Here is a 25796-nt window from a genome sequence, read left to right as displayed (position 1 = left end):
TGCTATTCCTTTAAATATTCCTTGACAGAGTATCCATGTCCAGAAGGAACTGTCCACCAAAGTCATTGAAGAACAGTTGGATGTGGTCTTATAATCAGTTACAATAACCCTTTCTAACTTATGACAACACTAAGCCAATATAATGTAATAATGTATTGATCTATCATACAAACACAAAAGCAGTGTTGTTTCCTGGTTCCCGCTCCTTTCAATCTTCTTTGTCCAGCAACGGACTGCTCAAAGGGCTAATCTGGCAAATGACCGACGGGCTGGGCCATCAACAGCACACTGGGGCTGTTTATACCGTACATGTTTTCTTGTGCAAAATTATACTTATTTCTGCAAATATTGGGGGGGGGCTTCCACGTAAAGGTGAAACGGACCCTGCATGGTCTTGTGTTCTCGGGAAAAACAAATGAGCCAGCGTGTAGGAAAGTTTTGGGCCAATCCATTGTCCGGGCCTGCTCCTGTCTTTCTCTTCTTGTTTGTTTACAGACCGTGACGTGTGGGATCTCCTAACCCCCGCTTTCCATATGGGCTGCAGACAATGGTCCCAGTGACACTTTTCAGACACATAGGGCTGCAGTACACACACTGAACCAATTGGGAATGCCAAGTTCATGGCGAGTGGAGCTTCTGAAAGCAGTAACAATAACTCCATACTGTCAGTGTGAAATGCAGACGTGGATGAAATGGAAACTCGGCGCAACACACAGACACTGACACACAATGTTGATGGTACCCCGACCACCCCCTACCCCCCCAGCCCCCCACCCCACCCTCCGCCCCCCCCTGGGGCGGTGGGACATCTGCCACCCCAATCAGAGTTATCCAAACCCTGCTGACATGAAACGTGGTTTCGCCTGGGACCAGAACAACAGTTACACCTCAATTAAAAGAAATAAATGATAGTGAAAGTTGAAAACTGTTTTTATGCACACAGCTAAACAGGTACCTGTGCACACAGCTAAACAGGTACCTGTGCACACAGCTAAACAGGTACCTGTGCACACAGCTAAACAGGTACCTGTGCACACAGCTAAACAGGTACCTGTGCACACAGGTGTGTCAGCAGAAGAACTGCCCCTGTGTACACAAACATTTAGAAAACAAACATGAGTAAACTATTTAAAACAAGAGATGTGTTGTTGTGCTGATAAGATGTGTTGAGATTGCGAACATTTGGTGTCTTTGGTTACATAGCTAGGCTGTCGGTTTTGACCAGCTTTCAACTCGGTACAGAGAAACAATATAGTATATTATATAATCACTATTATTATTATTATTATATAATGCATTACTGAGCAAGCACAATGCATTCCATACTGCCGCCATTCCACAAACAAATCGCCTGGGAAACTCTGCATCACACATGCGGCAGATCAGATGGAAAGATAGCGTCCCTTCTAGGCGCGACCGTGCTGTTGTCCCCCTCAGAAACCCACGCAGGGAATCCGCCAGTCAAATGAGACATGAAGGCAGTCGAAACAGAGAGGCTAGTGGCAGTGTGACTCTCAGGACTCACCCCCGCAGTGTGGGCGGTAGAGGGAATCCCTCCGGCCTACCTGCTGTAAGGGTTTCCATGTTGTAGTGAGAGTTGAGTCATCCCCCACAATGTTTGTTTGAGGCAACCCCCACAATGTTTGTTTGTAAAGTTCACTGAACCCACTGCTGATAGTGGAAATGTGGCATTGTCCTCTAACGTTTTGGATCACGGTGAAGCCACTACTGTGCACTTATCAGCTGAATTGATGCACTATTTTATATTACACATATAATATGTGTCTCATTTTAATGTCGCTCAGTCTCAAATGCGCAGGAACCAGGAATCAGATAAAACCCACTGGTCAAAACTGTCAAATGATGTTTGAACCATCAGTCTAGTAAATAGAAAATGCTAGCTATTTGGTTGTATCCTAAAAAAAATGGGGGACAGGGTAGGCTAATGGCCAGGAGCGTTGTGCCAGGATGAAAATAATGTGTTCTCAGCCATACTGTTACCTGATAAAATAACAGTTACAAGAACTCCACCATGCCTCCAAAGTAATTCACCAATTTATATATCACCAGTGATATTATATACCTCAAGATTTGAAATATAGGCTATTGACCAGACCACAGAAGGATTGCCAATGAAACATTCCCATGCTCTGGAGAATTGAGTCCTAATGAGTTAATATTACAAATGTAACTGACATGTACATTGTTTGTGCAACAATTTAGATTTGTATGGGTTGAAGTTATAACGTTTTTTTTATCGCTGACACAATTCTAACAGCTTTTAATGTAAAAAGTACATTTGGTTGATTGAATGCCCCTCTGTGCAAAATTATTCCTTCCCGTGCGATAAACCACATTTGGTCTAAGGACTGCAATCAAACACTTCCTTTAGTTATTAGTCTTTGACACTGCTCTCCTATGCAGAGACACTTCACCTCAGGAACATTCGTGAGTTACTAAGCATAAAACACTTGTCCTGGGTACAGTGGGTACAGTCACCTTAAGGCTATACTTTTTGAGTAGTGCCTTCCAGAAAATATTAACAAAAACTTTTTTTTTTATGTTTTCAAAGAATAAAAAATGATCAATAAATATTTTTCAAAGTAATTGGACTGAAGGTTCTGACTGATGGTTTCTGCTTCTTAAATATTAAAATATATCCGCAGGAAGAAACGGCAGGGTCCTTTCCTTCCAGGATCACCATGGCACCCATTTATTCTTATTCATTGTCATTCTTTCCCCATCAACTCCCATTCATTCCCTATAGACTCCCCATTCATTATCCTTGGACTCCTCTTGATTCCCAATAGACTTCCATTTATTTCCCATAGAACCCCATTCATTCCCCACTGACCTCCATTTATTCTCCATAGACTTACATTCATTCCTCATTGATTTCCATTCATTCCCCATTGGCCTCCATTCATTCTCCATAGACTTCCATTAATTTCCCATACAACCTCCTTCCTTTCCCATTGACTTCCATGTGTTCCCCATAGACTCCCATTGAATTACCATTCAATCCCATTCATTCCCCACTGACCACCATTCATTTCCCATTGACCTCCATTCATTCTCCTTTGGCTTCTGTGTTCCCCATAGATTCTAATTGAAACACCATTGGCCCCCATTCATTCTCCATAGACTTGCATTCATTTCCTGTGGAGCCCCATGCATTTGTTGATTATAGCACCAGAATCAGGCCAATCAGCTTGAAATGATGGGTTTATGGGTTCAAACCAATCAGCTTGAAACCACAAAATATATGGGCCCAATCCCAATGTCCACACTCACAGACATATAAATCAGGCAATCATTCTATTAAGTGCCTTGGCCGCGAAGAAAGCAAAAAACATTAGGTAAAAAGTACCAAACCCACAATAGTGTGCAACATGTTTCGGCGTCATCAAGGTAACATGATAAAGTAGCAAACTGCTGTCCCATTACTATTCATAGCATTTAGAGTCCTTACAGCCTCTTGCACTCAATCACTTACCAGGTGACGTCAGTTCAGTCTGTGAGGGTTCAGGGCTTAGGGTTTAGGGGGGACATTGGGACTGGGACATGACTGCAGTAGGCCTCACCATCTTGCAGTTATGAGCATTTGAATTGAGAGCACGCCCACAAGAATTTTCATTGGCTCATATCAGCCATTCTGTTAAAGATATCAACAATTCCTATTCTGAATCTTTAGATACTTGTCCCAAGATGCTTGAGACCGAGAGGCGTGAAGATCAGTGCAGAGCTCCAGTTGAAGATCACTTTTTAGTGTTTTAGACTAAATTCTAAATGGCAGAAAAATCCAAGATGGCAGAGTTTATGGGTTCTTGAGGCAAATTTGTTCCTTATTTCAGACCTTTTATGAGGTGGAAATGCCAATGTTGTATTTGATTGCTTGTTATTGCGTCACCTAGGGTTCAATTGAACCCATAGTCTAATAAATGAATTTGGCAGTGTTTATACACCTATTGACCATGGGGCATGCCAAAAAAAAAGGAATAATAACAATAATAATCCTCACAAAAATAACAGGGCTCCTGAGCCCCGTCAGGGCCTATAATAATGTGTCTGCTGAGGAGAAATGTAACTGGAGTGCAGAGCCTGAAAGGATTTTGTTTCTCCGTGATCCAAAACGTTAGAGAACAATATCACTTTTCCACTATCAGCAGTGGGTTCAGTGAACTTTACAAACAAACAGCGTGGGGGTTGCCTTATCATGACTCAACTCTCACTAAAACATGGAAATCATTTGATAGCTAGTCCTTCTGTAGTGTGGTTATAGCAGGTAGGCAACCCCGCACATTGAGAGACATGGCTTATAACTTCCTGTCCGTCTCATTTGACTGGAGGATTCCTTCTATGACGATGACCAGGTTACAAGACTCATATTTTGACGGATTATCTCGTCCCCATAGCAGACTTGATTTGCTTGAGCAAAATGTTACAGAAGAGATCACCTGTGTGAGTGAGAGCAGGCTTCTGCATCCAACACTTCCACACCACAGTCTGTAGCTAATCTGTTAACGACAACACATTGATATTCCACACTGACGTTCGTTTCATTTGCAGGGTTTGAATTTACACCGATTCTTGGGGGAGGCAGACTTATCCTTGGAGTTCAGAGAGGTTAAATTGTTATTGCATGTCAGTTTTAGTATTTAAACAGTTTACATTTTAGTCGTTTAGCTAAAATGCCTGTCCAGTGCAGCCTCCAATTCATGCATACATTTTAAGAAGCTAGACAGACCCTGCAAAGGAGTTTCCACTGATTAGTGAATGTATCCAACTCAACATTTTAGTGGACAAGTTTGTAATGAAGGTAGTAATCTGTAATCTAATGCTGTCCTAAAGGTCAGTGGAACACACATTTACAGCCCATATGGAAAGCAAGGGTTACGAGATCCCACAAGAAATGGTCAGAAGGAGAGAAAGACACAGGCAGGTTTAAACTGTTTTTCAGCATGACGTAATGTTCCTGCAATTCCAGATAAGTTTCACCGTATTTCCTTAATGAAGGGCTGGGGTTAGGAGACTCCTCAGCATATTGCAGGCAGCTTCTCTCCCAGTGGAATTCAACACGTCACCTTACGTGAGTCAAACATGACAGCTTAGGCTTTCCGTGCACACTGTCCCATTACTGTTCTGAGGCAACGAGAATTCTGTGGCATACGTGTTGTAACATATAAATACATTATTGCATTATATTGTCTACGAACCATCATACAGTACAACTGTATCCTTCGAGTGAAGAGATTAAATGATTAAATTAAATAAACACAAGCATAGCAATATTTAAATGATTGAAAGGGAGTGTCTAATGTTACCCACATGTAGTTGATGGGTAATCAACTAACGAGGCCAGATCCTTGTGTAGGAACTTGTTCAAGACAATAAAACGATAATTGAATCTTAGCCTGTGTCTATCTTTATTCTTTAGATACAGTTATAGAGTAGTATGTACTAAACATGGAGTCAGAAGTCATTCAACAACCAAACACTCGTCAAACCTATTGCAAGTACAGACTTGACGCAGTTAGGTTCCATTTGTGAATGGAGGTCATCTGCTACTGCTAGGTAAACTTTCTACCTCCATATCCTATGATTCTCACGAGGACTGGAATATTATCTGGCCCATTTTTAGGGATGAATTTGGATTTGGAACTTGCAAATGCAAGCACATCTGTGCTGTGGGCACTATTTGTGCTGTGGGAACTTTTATAAAGACTGTTCAAATGCTTTATTAGGATACTAACAGATCAGTGATTTTATATTTAAATACTTACAGATTTTTCATAAAAAGGGGTGTGTGACAAGGGTGCCCAATTTCTCCTTTCCTTTTTTTTAAGTAATTGAATTTTTATCTTAAAGCATCCTCAGTTATCCAGATATTAGGAATATACCAATAGGAAGGAAAGAGATGAGGATTTCACAACTGGCAGATGATACTTTGTTTCTGAAGAGCGGTGAGCAAATTTCTAAAACTCCATCCATCCATCCATCTTCTTCCGCTTATCCGGGGCCGGGTCGCGGGGGCAGCAGTCTAAGCAGGGATGCCCAGACTTCCCTCTCCCCAGACACTTCCTCTAGCTCTTCCGGGGGGACACCGAGGCGTTCCCAGGCCAGCCGGGAGACATAGTCCCTCCAGCGTGTCCTAGGTCTTCCCCGGGGTCTCTTCCCGGTGGGACGGGACCGGAACACCTTCCCAGGAAGGCGTTCCGGAGGCATCCGAAACAGATGCCCAAGCCACCTCAGCTGACCCCTCTCGATGTGGAGGAGCAGTGGCTCTACTCTGAGCTCCTCCCGGGTGACCGAGCTTCTCACCCTATCTCTAAGGGATCGCCCGGCCACCCTGCGGAGAAAGCTCATTTCGGCCGCCTGTATCCGAGATCTTGTCCTTTCGGTCATGACCCAAAGCTCATGACCATAGGTGAGAGTAGGAACGTAGATTGACTGGTAAATCGAGTTTTTCTAAAACTCAAGACAATTAATTCCTTTTCTAATGCTTCTGGATTTCTGGAGGTTGAACACTCCCAAAGGTGAATTACTGTCTAATTGATACCACAGAATCCTCCATTTGTGATATCCCAATTAAGGATTGTGTTAAATATTTAGGGATTCATGTTTCTATACTATACTGTTAGACAATACACAAACTTCTCTCCAAATCTGAAGAAAAATAATATAATTCTTTATCATTGGTTACAAAAAGACCATTCCATTTTAGGTCCTTTGGCAAGAGCAGAAGGCTTTTCAAAATGTGTATACCCTGCTCTTTCTTTATTTGTATATAGATCCACCAACAGAGAAATTAATAGAGCCTTTGGAGAAAAGAAACTTAGGAAAGACCAACGTCAACATCTAAAAAGGTCCTTGCTGTTATAGCACAGAAAACCAATCTGAAGGTGGTTTTGATAACAATTATTGGCAACCTGAGTAAAGATGAGTAAAAAAGGGTATAAAAAAGGAACCTTTTGTTAAATTAGCTTAATGTCACACTGGAAAGAAAGTTTGAAACCACCAACATTTAATTGAAGCAAATTTATTCTGAGAAAAAATTATCTGTCATCAAGAAATAATTCCAGTTAAAGTCCAGTTAAAAGCGCTTTTCCTTTGAAAACAAGGACCTTTCTGAGTGACTCCAAACTTTTGAATGGTAGTGTAAATATTTCCAAATGGAAGGATATTACCCAGGATTCCAAATTTTTGGCAAAAGAACCAGACTCAATAATTCACTTATTCTATGAATGTATCTTAACTACTGCATTCTGGGAGGATGTTAATTCCTATTTCTTTAATAATTCAGTACACAAGTTTATTCTAAAATGTAAAGTTGTAATTCTTTACTTTACTGTCATACTGTCATACAACAATTTTACTTTGAAAACTGTCATACAAAATATTTTTTTGTATGTAATGATTTTACATGATTTGGGTGAACTTCACATACACAAATGTCTTCTTTTTTTCTTTCTTTAAAAATAAAATATAAAGACACCGATATTCATGACCTTTATACATTAGTTCATCTTTCTCATGGATTCTCTTAAATTACATAACAACAAAAAATTATGCCTACTGTGGAATAGATTTGGTTTCATGTACTGTGCCAATTTTGTGTTTTATTTCTTAATTTTTTCTTCTCACATATGTGTTGGTTGCATGATTTCAAGGCAGAATATGAGTGATTGTTAAGGTTTTTCAAAGCCCTTAGGAACGTCATTTATGAACATTTTGTTTTTGGAAGCTGCAAACAGGAAGAGGGCGAGTCCGCACATCATTTTATAACTTGTGAGGAACAGTCGCTTCCTGTGAATACATGGCTTTGAAAGATTAACTCATTTGACACAAAATGTAACTGGGAATTTCAAATGATGACACATGCTGATGACCTTTACAGTAATAGAGAGTGACAGTTAACACTGGTAACCACCACTGAAATATGCTGCTCGAATGAAATCACAAAAGAAGAATTAGAGCAATGGAATCAGAAAACCCACAGCCCAAAAATGTTGATGCCATTTTCCACGCAAACCTTTCAAATAAAACCAATCAAGGATGAGTTACTGCGAATAGTGAGCACTGACAACAGCATAGCGTACAAGTACTACTGGCATACACTCACCAGAGGTAGCTAACTCAGTCCTGCCCATGACAAACCATGCAACGCCTGTGGATGAATGATCACTTTGCAAATGGGCGAGTGAGGAAAAGTTTCACTGTGTTGATGAGTCACTTACCGTTCAGTGCCAAACAGTGGCCGTGATATTTACAGGCGTTCATCCACTGTGCAGTCAGGAGGAAAGAAAAGGTTTGTGACACTGCATCTAGAGAAAAAGGGGCAACAATGTCAGTTGAATTCGGGTGCCACATGCCAGGTAATTGGCTACAAAGACAAAGCCAATCAACATCCTCTCCTCTCAGGTTCTACATGCAAACGTCTGGGACCGATGCAAGTCCTGAACGTCATTGAACATGTCCAGCACGGAGATCTGTCCAAAGAACAACTCCTCAGGAGATATCATGATGTGTTCAACCGGTCCGTTAAATTGGTCCCTGGGGAGGGGCACTTTGAGCTGGATGAGAGTGTCACTCCAGTTCAGTGTGACCCTCACAATGATCCTGTTGTGATTAAAGTGGCTGTCTTGATGGATGTCTTGATCCTGTCTTGATCCTGCGCAACTACATCCCCCCCAACCCCTCGGACGTGGCAGGGAGTGTCCAGCCCCCTCTCTCAGTCCCTAGTTTTAACCCTACAATAATCTATAATTAAGTTTATTTTTAACTTTCCCGGTGTCTTGTTTGACCTTAGAAAGACAGGAACCCTTGGACCACACCTCAGGACTACCAGGCCCAAAGGACTCATGTCTGTTCCTGTCCAAAGTCCTTCTGGATGTGTTGTTGTTCGGGTTGCTTACTGATGATTCTTGCGGCCACTGCCCACAACCCACCCGATTATCCCTGGTTGTCCCTGTTTGTCCCTGATTGTCCTTGTCCACCTGGTTATGCAGCTGTCTTGAATTCTGTTTAAAGACCCTGAATGCAGCACTGCATGCATATAATTAACCTGGATGTCATCTGAATGTGTAAAACCATTGACGTGGCCCAAAAGGTCATGTACTCTTATGAACTTCACCCGACACAGCCAGAAGAAGACTTGCCACCACACAGAGTCTGGTTCCTCTCTAGGTTTCTTTCTAATGTTGGACCCTACTAGGAGGGTTTGCCTGAGCCACTGTGCATTAACTTTTGTTGTTTGCTCTTTTGGGTTTTAGGCTGTGTATCTGTAAAAGTGCTTTGTGACACCTGATGATGTAAAAAGGTCTTTATAAAATACATTTGATTGATTGATTGGAGGCCCAGCTGGACAAGTATGAGACCGACACAAATCTGGACATCCGTGACCGAACCCAGTGACTGGATAAGCAATATGGTCGTAGTCAGAAAGACAATTTACCTGCATAGGCCCAACGCATCTGAAACTAGCACTGAAATGTTCCCACTACATAACGCCAACACTGGCGGACATACAATACAATATTTCTAAGGAAAGGATTTTTACCTTTGTAGATACTTGAGATGCATTATTGCAATCTAAGCTGGATGACGAAAGCAGCTTCATGACTACTTCCTGGTGTTGTAAACGATGGCTCAAATTTTCCTTTGGTGTCTCTGTGAAGCTCCTGGCACTGATGGAATGGTGAAGATTGGCCAAGTAATGTAATAATATGGAAATTGCCCTGAATAGTATGGGCCACATACCATCTTGGCCATCGACTCATCCCCTTGTATTCTCTTCCCTGTAATTTTAGTTTAAATAATAATAATTGTGAGGTAACAAAGCATAGAACTTAGTCCTCACTAAACATGAACTGTGACGTCTGTTTCTCTGGTTCAGTGATATCACCCACGCTTTGTCAACCTAAACATTTAAAACCTCTGGCAGAAACTCAGTGTTGTTGAAGGAGGACACCTGTGTAATGACGCACTCTGCTAGTAGTCTCCATCAAATACCAAGGAAAGTTGGCAAAGTGGAGGACAACGGATTACATTTTTTCCCCCTCGCTTCTCTGACAGTCACGCTCAGAGTTTAGTTTCGTGAAGTACATGCGAACACAGAAGTGCAGGTGTAGGATTAACAGGTGTCAATGTTTCCCTAGAATCAGAACCAATTGCTGTACGTCCCGGCTTGACTCTCTCCACTAAGTTCTTCACTTACAAACAATAAGCGAGTTTTTTAGGACCAATGACTGATTGGTCAAGTCAATCTCTGGATACAACTGTAGTTGTCCAAACATCAGAATGGGCTGAACGCTTGTTCAAAGCCTCTTCGACTGTGGTACAGCTGATGTTTCCGCATGTGCTGGTTCAAGCATCTAAGAAACAGCTTAATCCACTACAGTCGCTTTCACCGTTACAAAGAATGGTGCAATTAAATACATCTGGTGAGCGGCGAAGAAGAACGGTGAAGCCAAAGAAATGCTGAGACACAACAGTGGTGTGCAGAATGTCACATCTGAATGCACAGTGTTCAAACACTGAAGCGCATGGAGACAAAAGATGGCCCTAATCAACTCTAGATGCACCTAATAAAGTGGCCGTTGACTATTGGTGAACAAGAAATATTGGTCCTGTGTTCCATGAGCTGAAATAAAATATCCGAGAAGTTTTCCATACAGAAATATATAATATTACATGACATTTCTCCTATCCATCCACCTGAATAATTTGAGAAAATACTGCACATTGGGTTTATACACTGAACAAAACTATAAACGCAACACTTTTGCCCCCATTTATCATGAGCTGAACTCAAAGATCTAAGAATTTCTCTAAAAGGCCTATTTCTCTCAAATATTGTTCACAAATCTTTCTAAATCTGTGTTAGTGAGCACTACCCCTTTGCTGAGATAATCCATCCACCTCACAGGTGTGACATATCAAAATGCTGATTAGACAGCATGATTATTGTACAGGTGTGCCTTAGGCTGGCCTCAAGTGGCTGGCCACTCTAAAATGTGCAGTTCCATCACACAGCACAATGCCACAGATGTCATTAGTTTTGAGGGCACGTGCAATTGGCATACTGACTGCAGGAATGTCCACCAGAACTGTTGCCCGTGAACTGAATTTTCATTTTTCTACCATTAGCCGTCTCCAAAGGCGTTTCAGAGAATTTGGCAGTACATCCAACCAGCCTCGCAACCACAGACCACATGTAACCACAACAGCCCAGGACCTCCACATCCAGCCTCTTCACCTCCAAGATCGTCTGAGACCAGCCACCCGGACAGCTGCTGCAACAATCGGTTTGCATAACCAAAGAATTTCTGCACAAACTGTCAGAAACCGTCTCAGGGAAGCTCATCTGCATGCTCGTCCTCCTCATCAGGGTCTCGACCTGACTGCAGTTCGTTGTCGTAAACGACATGAGTGGGCAAATGCTCACATTTGATGGTGTCTGGCACTTTGGAGAGGTGTTTTCTTAACGGATGAATCCCGGTTTTCACTGTACAGCGTGTATGGCATCGTGTGAACGGTTTGCTGACGTCGACGTTCTGGATCGAATAGTCCGTGGTGGCGGTGGGGTTATGGTATGGGCAGGCGTGGGTTATGGTATGGGCAGGCGTGGGTTATGGTATGGGCAGGCGTGGGTTATGGTATGGGCAGGCGTGGGTTATGGTATGGGCAGGCGTGTGTTATACACAACGAACACAGGTGCATTTTATTGATGGCATTTTGAATGCACAGAGATACCGTGACGAGATCCTGAGGCCCATTGTTGTGCCATTCATCCACGACCATCACCTCATGATGCAGCATGATAATGCACGGCCCCAAGTTGCAAGATCCATTTTTAGGGATTTTCCTATTTTCTAGTGATGGCCAAACGAGGCTTCATTAGCGTTATCTTAGCAGCAGGGTATTATGCTGGCAGCACTCAGATTTTCTTTATCACATTAAAAAACATCATTGAAATTTATGAGGCAATATACTTAATCTAGTCTGACACAAACAATATTGAAACGGACACTAAACATAAAATGTACAAGACAAGCTAACTATATTACCTTATTTATGGCCATCGCTACTATTTTCAGTGATTTACCGTCGCTTTGCATACGTTTTTCACATCACCTCTAACATGTGCAAAATAATAAGTGCATTTCTCAGAACAATTTGTACAAACTGCAATATACAATAGATATGTTTCTAAAGCTAGTCAGTCACTAGAAACCCTTAGTACATCTCTCAAAAGTAAATATTCATGCCAATGATCATGTCAGTGTCATCAGAGTGATCAGTCATGGAGTCATTGTTCACCAACAACGTTGTCAAAATGTTTAGGCATGTTGTCAATGCAACTGTGTACTTTGACAGTATTACCTGATGTAAACTTAGGCTACAGTTTGGATGACAGTTACTGTATTGAAAATGCACAAGGCTGAAATATATCAATTTCAACAGTACTATTTACATATTACTGTATGTGGGTTATTGATTGAAAGAGACTGGACAGGATTTTGTTTTTCACAGCTTTTACTAGTGCTACTTTATGAAAGAAAAAAAATAAATAATAATTTACATTAAGAAAAAGACATGGGGCACAAAGGAAAAAAAACTAAATTAGAAAGAAACACAGGAAACACCCCTAAGGCACAACTTTGCCCACAACACTGTTCTAGTCTCTACACATCCAGACGTTCCTGTCTGTCGGCCCACATATTCTCATCCACACCGGATATTTTCCCTTGCAATGCAACGTGGAAAGAATCTTTTGGAATGCCTCATCCATCCTCTGCAGGGGTCTACTGTGATGTCCTCACATGCTGCATCCATTGCAGCCAGCAGGGTCATCTCTGTGTGTGGCTGACGATTGTACACCTTCCACCTCCATGCTGAAAAGAACTCCTCAGTTGGGTTAAGGAATGGTGAATAAGGTGGGAGGAATTCTATGAGAATCCTCGGGTGGGTCACAAACCATTGCCTTAAGATGTTTGATCGTTGGAAACTCACATTATCACAAATGACCACATACTTTGGCAAATCCTCTCTAAACAGACCCCTCTCATCATCAGGGCTGAGAGCCCTGTAGAGAGTCTCTAAAAAGTTGAGTAGATGCTGGGTGTTGTATGTTGTATAAAATGTTGCTGTAAAGTAGTTACAGAGATACATGTTTTACCTGTACGTACTGGTAACATAGCAAAAGGTCTAATAGAAATGTGTAAAACTATGCTTGACAGTTCATGACAAATAGTTCAACAATTTTGCATGTAATGGCATATGCAAGGAACTAATGCCTAGATGTTCTGAGGGGTAAGACTATTCAACAGACGACCATCTACTATATTTTAATCAACAAGACCTGAGCGATTGAAAATGTGGAAAAAAGCTGACAATTGTACATTTTCAATTGCAATATGTTCAAAAGCAATTGCAATTTGTTCAAAGGAATAAGAAATTGCTTTAATGATATGCACAAGTGACTAGATGATTTGGAATTTGTACAAGTAGTATCAAGAATTGCACTTTTGATCTAAAAAATGCACCAAAGCGACTGAGAAAAACTGTAATCACTTCTTTAAGAAGTGAATTAATGGTGCTACATCACTGTCACCTTGTGGCATCCCATGATATTTCCATTAAATCTAAGGTAATGTGTATGTATACTTATTATCTGAAGATGTGAGATTCTGAAAGCCTGAAACCAGTTGGATTAAGGGCTGATATTATGATTGGATAGACAGACGTTGTTTTCAACTCAATTAGCATAATATTTTCAGGGATTCTCATAATAATTTATTAACGGTTAACGGTTTTATGTTTTCTGTTTCCGTACGGAAGTAATTGTTTGCGACACCAAACTGAGTGGTTTAACTTCCGATAGCAAAGCTCACTCTTTCCTGTCAGCCATTTGTGAAAGACGGTGAGGGAGAGAATTTCTCTGTTCTACATATACAATAAAATTGTTCTTTCATGTAGGACAACCGACTTTTAAGTGAAGTAATATATTTATAAGCAACTCCGCTAGCGGTAGTGTGTTGTTTGGTCCGAATGTTTTCGTTATTTTAGCATATTTCTGTAAAAAATTGGGGATGCTACCACAGTACTGGACGCGCCACATGCTGAAAGCCATCTCTGTCTATGCATATTTTCACATGGCTTCGTAGTTGCTCAATGAGAGTTCTCCGACGGAGAGTTATCGAAGAAAACACATGCATGTCTATTATATTCGGATAAAAAATCAGAAGTGTTTTCTCTTAACATTAAAGTAGAGTAAATGTCTAGCTTTCCTATTAGTAGTATTAAGTACCGAACTTCCGTATAGAGTTACAGTAATTGATCAATACCCAATCTCTAATCTGCTGCTCACAGATCGTGTGGACCGATCACCACCCAAAATCAGAATGCAGAACGACGCCGGTGAATTCGTGGACCTGTACGTCCCACGTAAATGGTGAGTACCACAGTGTCAATCCTGCGACTTCTTACTTAGCGCTGGGTACGTTGCGTAGTTAACATGTAGTTCGACCTTTTTGCAAAGTTGAGTTCCGTTTCAAGATATTGAATGAAGTTAAAATATTTGAGCTGTAATTATCCTAAATAACGAAAGATTCAGACCTTTTTCATGGGGTCTTTAGCATTATATATCTGTACATTTTCACTCCCTGGGAAAAGTCTTCTAGATGTACTGTGGAGGCGCCCCAGAACTCAGTGGTGTGAGTTAACTTTTGGTTAACTCACTTAAGTTATTTTCTGGTTGTGCTTTTTAAAACACTGTGAGCAAACCCTTAAGTGGCCCAATTACACTTGATGCAGTATGTCCTAAATATGTGTATGCATAAAAAAAGCCTTCCTGCCTGTATTCACTGTATATCCCGTCATGTGACTTGTGATAGGCTGCCTGTTTGAAAGAAAATGCATTTTAAGAGACATTTTTTTTTTAAAAGAGCTCTTATCTGGAATTTCTAATGATACATGCTAAAGCATGAAAATGCCTTTTCTCAAATCTCTTATCACTTATCCTGTGGAATAAAGATGCCATATTCAGAAGGACAGTAAGTCTGTTGAACCATGGTTTCACCTAGACCGCTGTCAGGACACGCACTACAAACAACTTTAGTTATCAACAGTTTTGCCGAAATCCAGATATGCCCCATGTCTCCTGATTCCGTCAGCCCTCCAACCTGGACTTCTGAAACGTTGAGTTATGGGGCGAGTTACTGAAGTTCTTCATGCCTGCACAAGGCCTTGGTGTTGCAGGCTGTTGTCAGTGAGGTGTAGCCTGTTGTGGCTCTGTCTCTTCCTGACTTGTCTTCTAGCGCGAACTGAGAGTTTGGGACTGTAGTGTCGTCTTTGTGGTAGGCTTATAGGTAATCTTCAGACATTACTTCTGATATTATTTGCTAAAATTACATGACAAAGATGTTACTGAAGTCCCTACCACAAAGCCGGCTACAGATGGAAGTTCTTTGAGGCTCAAGCGGTGGCCTGGTAACTAGGTTACTGAGGTTACTTTATAGTAGATTCTGTAGCACACAGGTATTGAACTCTAATCCTACCAGGTCCAGTGCCTGCTGGTTTTATGTTCTACCCCATTGTTAATGTCACCCCCCTCATGTCCCAGGACTAAATAAGTTCTTGCTTGGAGGGTTCTAATGAAATTATGGAGTGGTGCTGGCCTTGAAGTCCGGAGTGGGAAACCCTGGGTTGTAGATTTACTCATAGGATGACTGTATTTTACTTGGTTTCATTCCGAAATACTTTCTCTGTGGTCTGCCTTGAATTGGGTACCGGGATTCTTCATACAATAGGCCCTTTGAGATCATTTCCCTGGTTCATACCATGTCCTGCGGCTGCCCTAACAAGCTACCATGTCTTTCAGCTCTGCAAGCAACAGGATCATTGGAGCCAAGGATCATGCCTCCATTCAGATCAACATTGCTGAGGTAACGAACAACGTGCCGTCTAACTCCGAAGGCCATTTGTCATGCTGCACTTGTTTAGTGGCTTCAGCCACTGCAGGTCCCATATGCCTGCCGCGCTAAGGTTGTGTGGTCGATGCCCACGGACAACCAATGCCAAAGAAATGGGGCCATATAAGACACCTGGTGGTAGGCTCAGGCACTCTTATGGTTTATTTTTTGCCGGCCAGGAAGAGTGAATGTCACTGAGTAACTGACTACCCCTTGTTAAATAGCGTAGTGGCTAGAGATGCGGACCTGCAACCATTAAGTCCCGCCTTCGAATCTCGTCAAAGCAAATTATGCATTATGTTTTGTTCCAGATGGATAAAAACATTGCTGGCTACAACCTTCAGTAGCTGTTATATTAGGCTTAAACTGTTCACGCTAATGTGCGACTGTTTCTGGTGGATTTTCAAAGTATGCATGCTTGATTTTGGGGGTAATATAGCCTAGCTAAAAACCCCTTGGGCAGTAAAAGAGTAGGGGTTTCAACTAATCTCATCTTTTCACTTGTCGAGAAGGTCAGTTATCGCCACCTATTTTGACAGTTATTGTCGTAATGTCAATCACATATGAAAGGGGGTTTAGCTCCACTTAAGAAATCTTAGTCAGTTTAACACACTGCTTAATGGCGTCTAATATTCAAACTTGGCGCAATGTCAATGCGTGACAGAACGATCTAATGTGGAGATGCTATGCAGACACTGGGAAAGCGTACATCACATGGTGTAGTGGTTAAAGACACAGCCACTCACCTGGGAGACCTGGTTTCGAATCCAGTGAAGGCAACAAAATGTACATTTAATTGCGTGCCGGCTGAACTAGGCTGGTCTGGTTCCTTTTTTGGTTTATCCAATTCCATTCTGAATGTTGCTCACTGCAATGTGTTCAGGTGGAATTGGAATATAAATGGTGAATTACCCCCCAACAACAGTAGGGATTTCGTTGGTGTGTTCTGCACACTGGTCCCCTAGCTGCTGTCTAACTGACCAGCCCTGTACACATTGCCAAACAGTTGTTCGTTTTCTGTTGCAGGTTGACAAGGTAACTGGGCGCTTCAACGGCCAGTTCAAGACCTACGCCATCTGTGGTGCCATCCGTAGAATGGTAGGTTGGTGTGGCTAGGATTGTGTGTTCAGGTGTTTTACCCAAATACGTTGGTATTCCTGGAATCCTCTTTGGAGTTGTAGATATCTATGCCCCATGTCTCCTGATTCCGTGAGCCCTCCGACCTGGGTTTGTGAAACAGAATTCTGGGGCGAGTTACTGAAGTTCTTCACGTCTGCACAAGGCCTTGTTGTCGCAGGCTGTTGTCAGCGAGGCTTAGCCTGTCGTGGCTCTGTCCTTTCCTAACGCGTCTGCTAGAGAGAACTGATATGGTTTGAGGCCCTGCTGTGTTTCCTCCATGGCAGGGTTATAGGTAAACTTCAGACATTACTTCAACTAGAAGAACGACATGTTAGAGCGTCCGTTTACAACTCTAACAGTATATTTGGGTACCTAGCTTCGTATGTACTTTTTTCTTTTCTTTTTTGTTAGTGGCCTAGTCAGAGTTCCCATTGTTAATATGTTAATGAATATAATATGGTTGGTTTGTGGTCCTTATGTCTCCACTTCGTGGCTCAGTTATACATGCTGTTTGACCCACTTCTACTAGTTAACTCATGACTTTTTTCGGGGGGAAATACTTTGTGTTTTCTGACTTAACGGACCGTGTCTTGTTCTGCAGGGCGAGTCGGACGATTCCCTCCTGAGGCTGGCCAAGGACGACAGCATTGTCTCAAAGTAAGTGGATGAGTGACTGTTTGATGGGACTAGAGGAGGCGAACTGGGAATGCCAAATTACATTTCCCTCTGCAGGGCACTACATTTGCCCAGAGCCCCATAGGCCCTGGTGGAAAGTAGTGGACTTCATGAGGGGTCTGGGTGCCATTTGGGATTCGCACCATTATAAATGACGTGTGTCCCCTGTCAACTGGGCAAGGCGGTGTCCTGTAATGGCACTGAGTCTTACATCTGTCAGGGGTAGATAAACCATGTCCACGTTCATCCCAGTCAGCTCTGCTCCGTGAGGAATAGGCTGGTTCATGCTGTGGATACAGAACCGTTAGCCAGCCGGCGGTTTAATTGGCGACCGTTGTTTGGCACTCGTTCCCATTTCACCTCGTGCCGTTATGTGGTGAAATGAAACACTTTGATCTGGCTCTAGCACAACAACGACGCCGAGCGTGCTGTAAACTCGGTCGCTTTCATAGCTGTAAATTTGGATTCATTCATTGGAATGCAAGGGTCAACTGGGTGGGTTCATTGAGAAGTAATACACACTGTGAAATGTGCAAATGGTTCTCTGGAGATGAAGCTTTTCATGGACGGTGCCTTTGTGCCTTTCAATTCAGTTGAATGCTTTTGCAGTTGATTCTGAGTGACAATGAAACGTGATATAGAATGCACTTCAAGCCAACAACGCCACTGTGATATTTCTCTAACCACCATCTTTCTTTCACAGGAACTTCTAGGTTGCGGTGGTGCTCCAGAGTTACTTTGTAAAATAAAACCACTTAAAAATGAAATCGTTTGAAGTCTCGCTTTCTTGTGCAAAAAGGTCGTCCTTCCTCCTGTAGTCCTGGGTTTCAGGAGGGCGAAGTTAGGTTTTGCAGCCTTTTGTCTGTGCTTGTGCCCTGGATAAGAAACCTGATCAAGATTGATCCTAATTGCCTATTCTAATCCAAACCCTATCTGGACATGGCAAAACATCTATAGGTGATTCATTGGATCGGAGGTTACTGCTAAATGACCAATGGAGAGTTAGCATGTTGGGCTACAACAAGGTCAATAATTGGAAATTGTTGAATGAGTTTGTGCGTCAGTTTCTATTTTGGTTTTGTTGTGAATGCTACACAACCCCGAGGGAGGCTGGAGATATTGAGACCGAGTGGACCATGTTCTCCACCTCCGTTGTCGAAGCGGCCGCTCTGAGCTGTGGCCGTAAGGTCTCCGGTGCCTGTCGAGGCGTCAATCCCCGAACCCGGTGGTGGACACCGGAAGTAAAGGATGCAGTCAAGCTGAAGAAGGAGTCCTATCAGGCCTGGTTGGCTTGTGGGACTCCTGAGGCAGCTGACGGGTACCGACAGGCCAAGCGGACTGCAGCCCGGGTGGTTGTGGAGGCCATGGAGAAGGTGAGGCCATGGAGAAGGACTATCGGCTTGCTTTGAAGAGATTCTGGTAAACCGTTCGGCGCCTCAGGAGAGGGAAACAGTGCCCTACCAACGCTGTTCACAGTAGAGGTGGGCAGCTGTTGACCTCAACTGGGGATGTCGTTGGCCGGTGGAAGGAGTACTTCGAGGATCTCCTCAATCCCGCCGTCACGTCTTCCATTGAGGAAGCAGAGGATGAGGGCTCAGAGGTGGACTCGTCCATCACCCAGGCTCAAGTCACTGAGGTGGTCAAGAAACTCCTCGGTGGCAAGGCACAGAGGGTGGATGAGATCCGCCCTGAGTACCTCAAGTCTCGATGTTGTGGGGCTGTCTTGGTTGACACGCCTGTGCAACATCGCGTGGCGGTCAGGGACAGTGCCTCTGGGATGGCAGACCGGGGTGGTGGTCCCTCTTTTTAAGAAGGGGGACCGGAGGGTGTGTTCCAACTATAGGGGGATCACACTACTCAGCCTCCCCGGGAAAGTCTATGCCAGGGTTCTGGAGAGGAGAATACGGCCGATAGTAGAACCTCGAATTCAGGAGGAACAGTGGTTTTCGTCCGGGCCGTTGAACACTGGACCAGCTCTATACCCTCTACAGGGGGATGGAGGGTTTATGGGAGATTGCCCAACCAATCCACATGTGTTTTGTGGATTTGGAGAAGGCATTCGACTGTGTCCCTCGCGGCATCCTGTGGAGGGTGCTTCGGGAATATGGGTCCTGGGTCCTTTGCTAAGGGCGGTCAGGTCCCTGTACGACCGAAGCAGGAGCTTGGTTTGCATTGCCGGCAGTAAGTCAGACTTGTTCCCTGTGCATGTTGGACTCCGGCAGGGCTGCCCTTTTGTCACCGGTTCTGTTCGTAATTTTTATGGACAGAATTTCTAGGCGCAGCCAGGGGCCGGAGGGTGTCAGGTTTGGGGACCACACGATTTCGTCGCTGCTCTTTGCGGATGATGTTGTCGTGTTAGCCACTTCTAACCAGGACCTTCAGCATGCACTGGGACGGTTTGCAGCCGAGTGTGAAGCGGTGGGGATGAAAATCAGTACCTCCAAATCCGAGGCCATGGTCCTCAGTCGGAAAAGGGTGGCTTGCCCACTTCAGGTTGGTGGAGAGTGCCTGCCTCAAGTGGAGGAGTTTAAGTATCTAGGGGTCCTGTTCACGAGTGAGGGAAGGATGGAACGGGAGATTGACAGACGGATCGGTGCAGCTTCTGCAGTAATGCGGTCGATGTATCGGTCTGTCGTGGTGAAGAAAGAGCTGAGCCGCAAGGCGAAGCTCTCGATTTACCGGTCAATCTACGTTCCTACTCTCACCTATGGTCATGAGCTTTGGGTCATGACCGAAAGGACAAGATCCCGGATACAGGCGTCCGAAATGAGCTTTCTCCACAGGGTGGCTGGGCGATCCCTTAGAGACAGGGTGAGAAGCTCGGTCACCTGGGAGGAGCTCAGAGTAGAGCCGCTGCTCCTCCACATCGAGAGGGGTCAGCTGAGGTGGCTTGGGCATCTGTTTCGGATGCCTCCGGAACGCCTTCCTGGGAAGGTGTTCCGGTCCCATCCCACCGGGAGGAGACCCCGGGGAAGACCTAGGACACGCTGGTGGGACCATGTCTCCCGGCTGGCCTGGGAACGCCTCGGTGTCCCCCCGGAAGAGCTGGAGGAAGTGTCTGGGGAGAGGGAAGTCTGGGCATCTCTGCTTAGACTGCTGCCCCCGCGACCCGGCCCTGGATAAGCGGAAGATGATGGATGGATGGATGGATAGTGCATGCTATTCTGGTCTTCATGCTGGGTTTTAAGTGATTGGAGATTCCAAACTTCAGAGACATTTGAGAATGAACATCGATTAAACAAACCGACTGATTTAAATGTGGAATTCTGGCAGACGCGGGTTACAGTGAATGTATTAAACTAAGCCATCAGCCTGTTCATTTAACCCGATGATTGGTTTGTGAGTACCCCTCAATGAACCATGGTGAGATTAAATATCAGTGTAAGGGAATTGGAGTGAACTGCTGCTGTCACCTGACGGTTCTGTAGACTCGTCTGGTGACCAAACCACCTTTGATGCAGGATAAGTACAATGCTAATGTATAACATCAAACATGATATGAAGCTGTCCCAAATTACAAATAATTCCAGTAATATGTGGGTTGTTGACTACTGCTCAAACTTCTCTTTCAAACATCAAGATTGTTTTGTTAAAACAAAGTTGTCAGTTTATTTGTACCACTAGATGGCAGTCTGAGATCACATCTATCTCAACCTAATCCGTAAAACATTTCATTACCCCAAGCCTTTATCCTTATGTGCTTTTTCAGAAACGTTTGATTGGTGTTCATTTATTTCAGTGTTTCAAGTTTGAATGATTTTCTAATTCTGTCCACCTGTAATCAAGCAAATGGGAATAAATGTTGTGTCCCAAGTTTCCTCACACACACTGTATTTGCACCGACATGCCCGAAATAGGATGGCATTTCGTGGACACAGAATTAATCTTTCTCATCCCTGTGTTATAACGACTAATCTAACAGCTGTGGGCAGCTGTTTAAAGCTAATTCCCATGGTGTGGTCTGGATCTGTCTGTGTTTAAATGTGATAACGGGTAGTATCTAGCTGGTCATCAGTGTAAACACACAGTGTTAAGTGGAGCAGAGGAGCCTCTCCAGCTAATGGCAGACTGTTTTGACTTCAGGTTCTCTTGCCTGTCTTCTCTCACTTGGGTGAAATGAAAGGACTGTGTTTGCATTCTTTCTTTCCACAAACCATCTTCTACCCCTCCCCTTCTGTCCTCTTCTGTTCTCTCCCAGGTGAAATGAAAGACCCAGGCTCATTGAAGCCTTTCATTACAGACTATACCTGATTACAGCATTACTTCCTGTTTGTAAGCTCTCCCACAGCCAGCTGCATCATGGGAGTTGGTTCTCTGAAGTGTTCACAGGAGCTCACGTCTCTCCTTGATGTCCCACTTCCTGGTCTGTTTGGTTAGGGTGAGACAGTTGGATATCAAGGTTGCAGACTATAGCTACCATGTTCCCTTTGTAGTTAACTATTGACCAGAACCTGTGGGGTTCTGTTTAGGGAACATGGTGCTGATTGAAAAGCAGCTCAGGGTTACAGAGAGACGGTGTCTGTGTTATAAAAATCCAACTTATAGATCAGGTTCCTAGCCTCCTGATGGTTGGGCTTCTGATGTTACCGGTCGTAAATTCTCTCATAGACAAATTTGGTTGGTAATTCAGAACATTTGGGTAACTGACATTACTTAAAGCAGGAAGCAGCTTGTTAAATTCCCTGTGGAATTTCTGAGCTGTGCTTTTTCTGACTCAGTTAGCCATGGAGCTTCGACTTGGATACGTTTAGTGGCGTTTGTCGGTTGTGTGGCTAAAGTTCAGGGCCAAAGAGCTGTGAGGGGATAGGACTCTTGAGGCAGAGTCTTAATATACCTGGTTCATATGTTTTGAGTGTCACACAAAGACAATAGCATACCCCTGTGTCCTTTACTCCCTGGAGTAGACTTGTCGATTTGGTGAAAATAAAACTTTCATTCTATCTTCTGATGGATAATGGCTCCTGGGTGCCAGGAGCATGCAGCTGGAGTCTCTCAGATGGGGTGTGTTTGTGTTGCTTCTGATAGGATGCTAGTAGCAGGCGGATGGAGTCTTTCAGGTGGGGTGTGTTTGTGTTGCTTCTGATAGGACACCAGTAGCATGCAGAGCGAGTCTTTCAGAACGGGTGTGTTTGTGTTGCTTTTAGTGTCAAGATATCTGTGGTGGTTTTATGTCTGAATGTGTATTCACAGGGGGATGACAGCCCCTGAATCTGGAGTGGTAACTCCTGGGGGCGCTTATTGTGCTTAGAGGAAAACGCTTTAAATCTCTACAAACGACCTCTTACTCAAACTCAACGGCTGCCGGAACACGCTTCTTTATTCGGGGGGTTTTCTCGAGTCTTTTACCTCATTTTCTCTGGCTGTCCCTCTGACTGACTGTGTCTGTGAGGATCATTTGAAATCCCACACACAGTATAATATCTGTCGAGCTTTATTGTTTCAGCGCCAATTGTCTATGTAGTTCTATTGTTCCTTCAGTGCCGAGTTTAGTCACTCTCCAGACCGAAGCATTGAATGGGGGCTTCTGTCCTGGTGTCCTTGTCTGTTGGCGCCTAGAAGAAGCCCTTCCCTCGCATTCACTCTCCTCTCACAGCCTCAAAGCAGGTGAACAAAACGAGAGACTGAGAAACTAGTCTTTAAATGTTATTCTACCATTTGTTTAATAACATTTTGACCTGCCATTGTACCGTGTGTGTTAAAGGTTTCATGGCCGACTGCCCTGATGGATTAATTAAATTTAGCAAGAACGGTTAGACGCAGAAGTGGGTGGGAATGCTGCGGTCGTGTAGCTTAGTCACAGACCCAACAGGAGCATGTAGGCACCTGCCCTCAGTCAACCATAAAAAGGTTCCCGCCGTCTCCCCCCAACCCCCCTCCCCTCCCCTAACCCCCACCCCCCAGACCTTCAAACACATCCCTCCAGAATGCAACAGGAGTTTCTCAGACAGACAATCTGATCAGGGCATGTGGGACAGCTTCCCAGGAATGCTGCTCTGAGTTCACAGTGTATCTTTATGCAGGACCGCTGATCTACGATCAGATCCTGCCTATTTCATACGCTCTCCTATTTGTTACAACGTAGAATGCAAAACTGACCCCGGACCAGTGGCAGCTTATCATTTGACCAGGTTTGATAATGCAGACCCTAATCTCAGACTGGAGTGGGTTCAGGCCAGACAAGGTGTTGTCGGGTAGACCTTGGTATTGTGTTTAGCGCATTGTCACTTTTCATGAAATCCCTTTTATTTTATTTATGTGGTTTTGTCTGTAGGAGGATGTGTTGGCGAATCAGTGCTTGGGCAATCTTCTGTAGTGGTCTCCTACAAAAGAGATGCAGGCAGCTGAATACAGTGTATTTCCTTACAATGGGGGGGGGGGGGGGGGGCGGGGGTTGTTGTTGAGACTCGTGTGAGCTTCGTTTGCCCCCAAACACATGACGATGTTTCAACTCATGAAATCTTTCAATAAGAGAATAATTGTAATTTCTATGCAGGCGTCTTTTGAATGTCTCCTCAAGTGCCTGTTGAAACTCCTCCCTCCCCAGGTAATGTACAGTCAAGCGATGGGTTATTAGGGGGACGGGTTGAAATACAGACAGTTTATGTGCCTGGAAATTGGCACAAGGTATATTGGCCATATACCACCAACTCCAGGCATGCCTTAGTTGTGTTTAAAAATAAAAAACATGTTAACAATGTAGTTAGTCAAACCTGTGATGTACCACAATTTAAAGCAAAACAGCTTATAAGGTTTGAACCAGCCAATTTATAATGAAGCCATAAGGGGGTGTAATACTGCTTAGCTAATATACCACAGCTAAGAGTTATTCTTAGCTATCATGTGTCGCAGAGTGATTGGCAAAGTACCACAAATGCTGAAGGTCACTGACTGCTATAGTGAATCGTGGCTGCCATGGCTCAATGAAGGTTCAGTGATGTAACTCTGAAAAATCAACCCTGAAGTTGTTTGATGTCATACCTGCGGGATATGGTCTCTTATAAACGGTGTGATTTAAATACAGAATGCTGATTGGCTGAAAGTCATACTATATGAGACCGTATACCACTGGTATGACGTTACATACGTTTTCATTGCTCAATTTACAATGGTTTAGCCAACCAGCATACAGTGTTCAAACCACCTGGCTTATAGGAGGCTGTATACCACAGGGATCACATCCTTATTTACTGCTCTTACTGCATTGGTACCTGTTTTAAAAAAAAAAAGCCATAAGGCCCCAGGGGGTGTGGTATATGGCCCCCCCAAAAAAATGAATATATTTTTTCAGTGATTTCTTTTTTTCGTCAACCGTTCCATCGCATCTAAACTTCTTACAAATTGTGTACAAATATTATAGAATCGTGTTCATTTGGCAGCATGTTCTTTTAGAGTTTGATGCTTTGAACTCGCTCATCTGAAGCGAGCAGTCTTCTGTAAAGAGTAGCTAACGTTTCTAGTGGTCGTTGAAGTAAATCCTCTCAAGTTCAAAATGGAATCGTACTGGAAAGCAACGGTACGTTTTGCTAATTAATATGTTCTTTGAGCTAGCCCACTACCATTTTTTATAGAAATGTATGGAGGTTAAAAACATTTTGAGGTCTTAAAAATTTCATGCATAGAAATTGTTTGAACAAGTTGCAGTTCGTGAAATTCGACTTGTGCGACAGACTTTTTTAATTCCCCATTCTTTTCTGTTTAGGCTCTATCCCTCTTTTTTGCTCTCTCTTCCTCTATCTGTCTCTCAGCCTCTCTAGGCCTGATAGAAGGAGCGAAGTGTGATTGTTGCAGCATTTCATGTCCTTTTCATCAAGTCACCATCTCTTGACCCCTTTTTCAGTTATAATAGGATGACCAGAAGCTTGTGTCAGGGCTCAGGAACCGGTGTAATTAGGCCTCACTACTTGCTGATGATCACTGTCTCCCTTTCTCACTTGATCTTTTCTATCAAAGTTAGTCGACCTATCAACATTAGTCTTATCATGCTGTGGCACAAACAACTTACATAAAGGCCTTTGTCAATGGCAGCCA

The 25796-nt window shown here is 43.5% G+C and overlaps 1 protein-coding gene and 1 non-coding gene across 2 annotated transcripts; both read left to right on the top strand.

The window, feature by feature from the left end:
• The first annotated feature begins 13839 nt into the window (after positions 1-13839).
• On the top strand, positions 13840-18535 carry rps21 (ribosomal protein S21). Its single transcript, XM_010900351.2, has 6 exons — positions 13840-13924; positions 14374-14455; positions 15884-15947; positions 17001-17072; positions 17695-17750; positions 18472-18535. The coding sequence occupies exons 2-6, from the start codon at positions 14406-14408 to the stop codon at positions 18479-18481; spliced, it is 252 nt and encodes an 83-aa protein (XP_010898653.1). The 5' UTR covers positions 13840-13924; positions 14374-14405; the 3' UTR covers positions 18482-18535.
• LOC114840606 lies at positions 17266-17402 on the top strand. The gene has a single exon (XR_003782729.1). It is a non-coding gene; the product is annotated as a small nucleolar RNA SNORA9 (small nucleolar RNA).
• Positions 18536-25796: the final 7261 nt, after the last annotated feature.

This window comes from Esox lucius, chromosome 12 (assembly GCF_011004845.1).
Source record: "Esox lucius isolate fEsoLuc1 chromosome 12, fEsoLuc1.pri, whole genome shotgun sequence".
NCBI lineage: Eukaryota > Metazoa > Chordata > Actinopteri > Esociformes > Esocidae > Esox > Esox lucius.
This window is presented reverse-complemented; position numbering and strand designations above follow the sequence as displayed.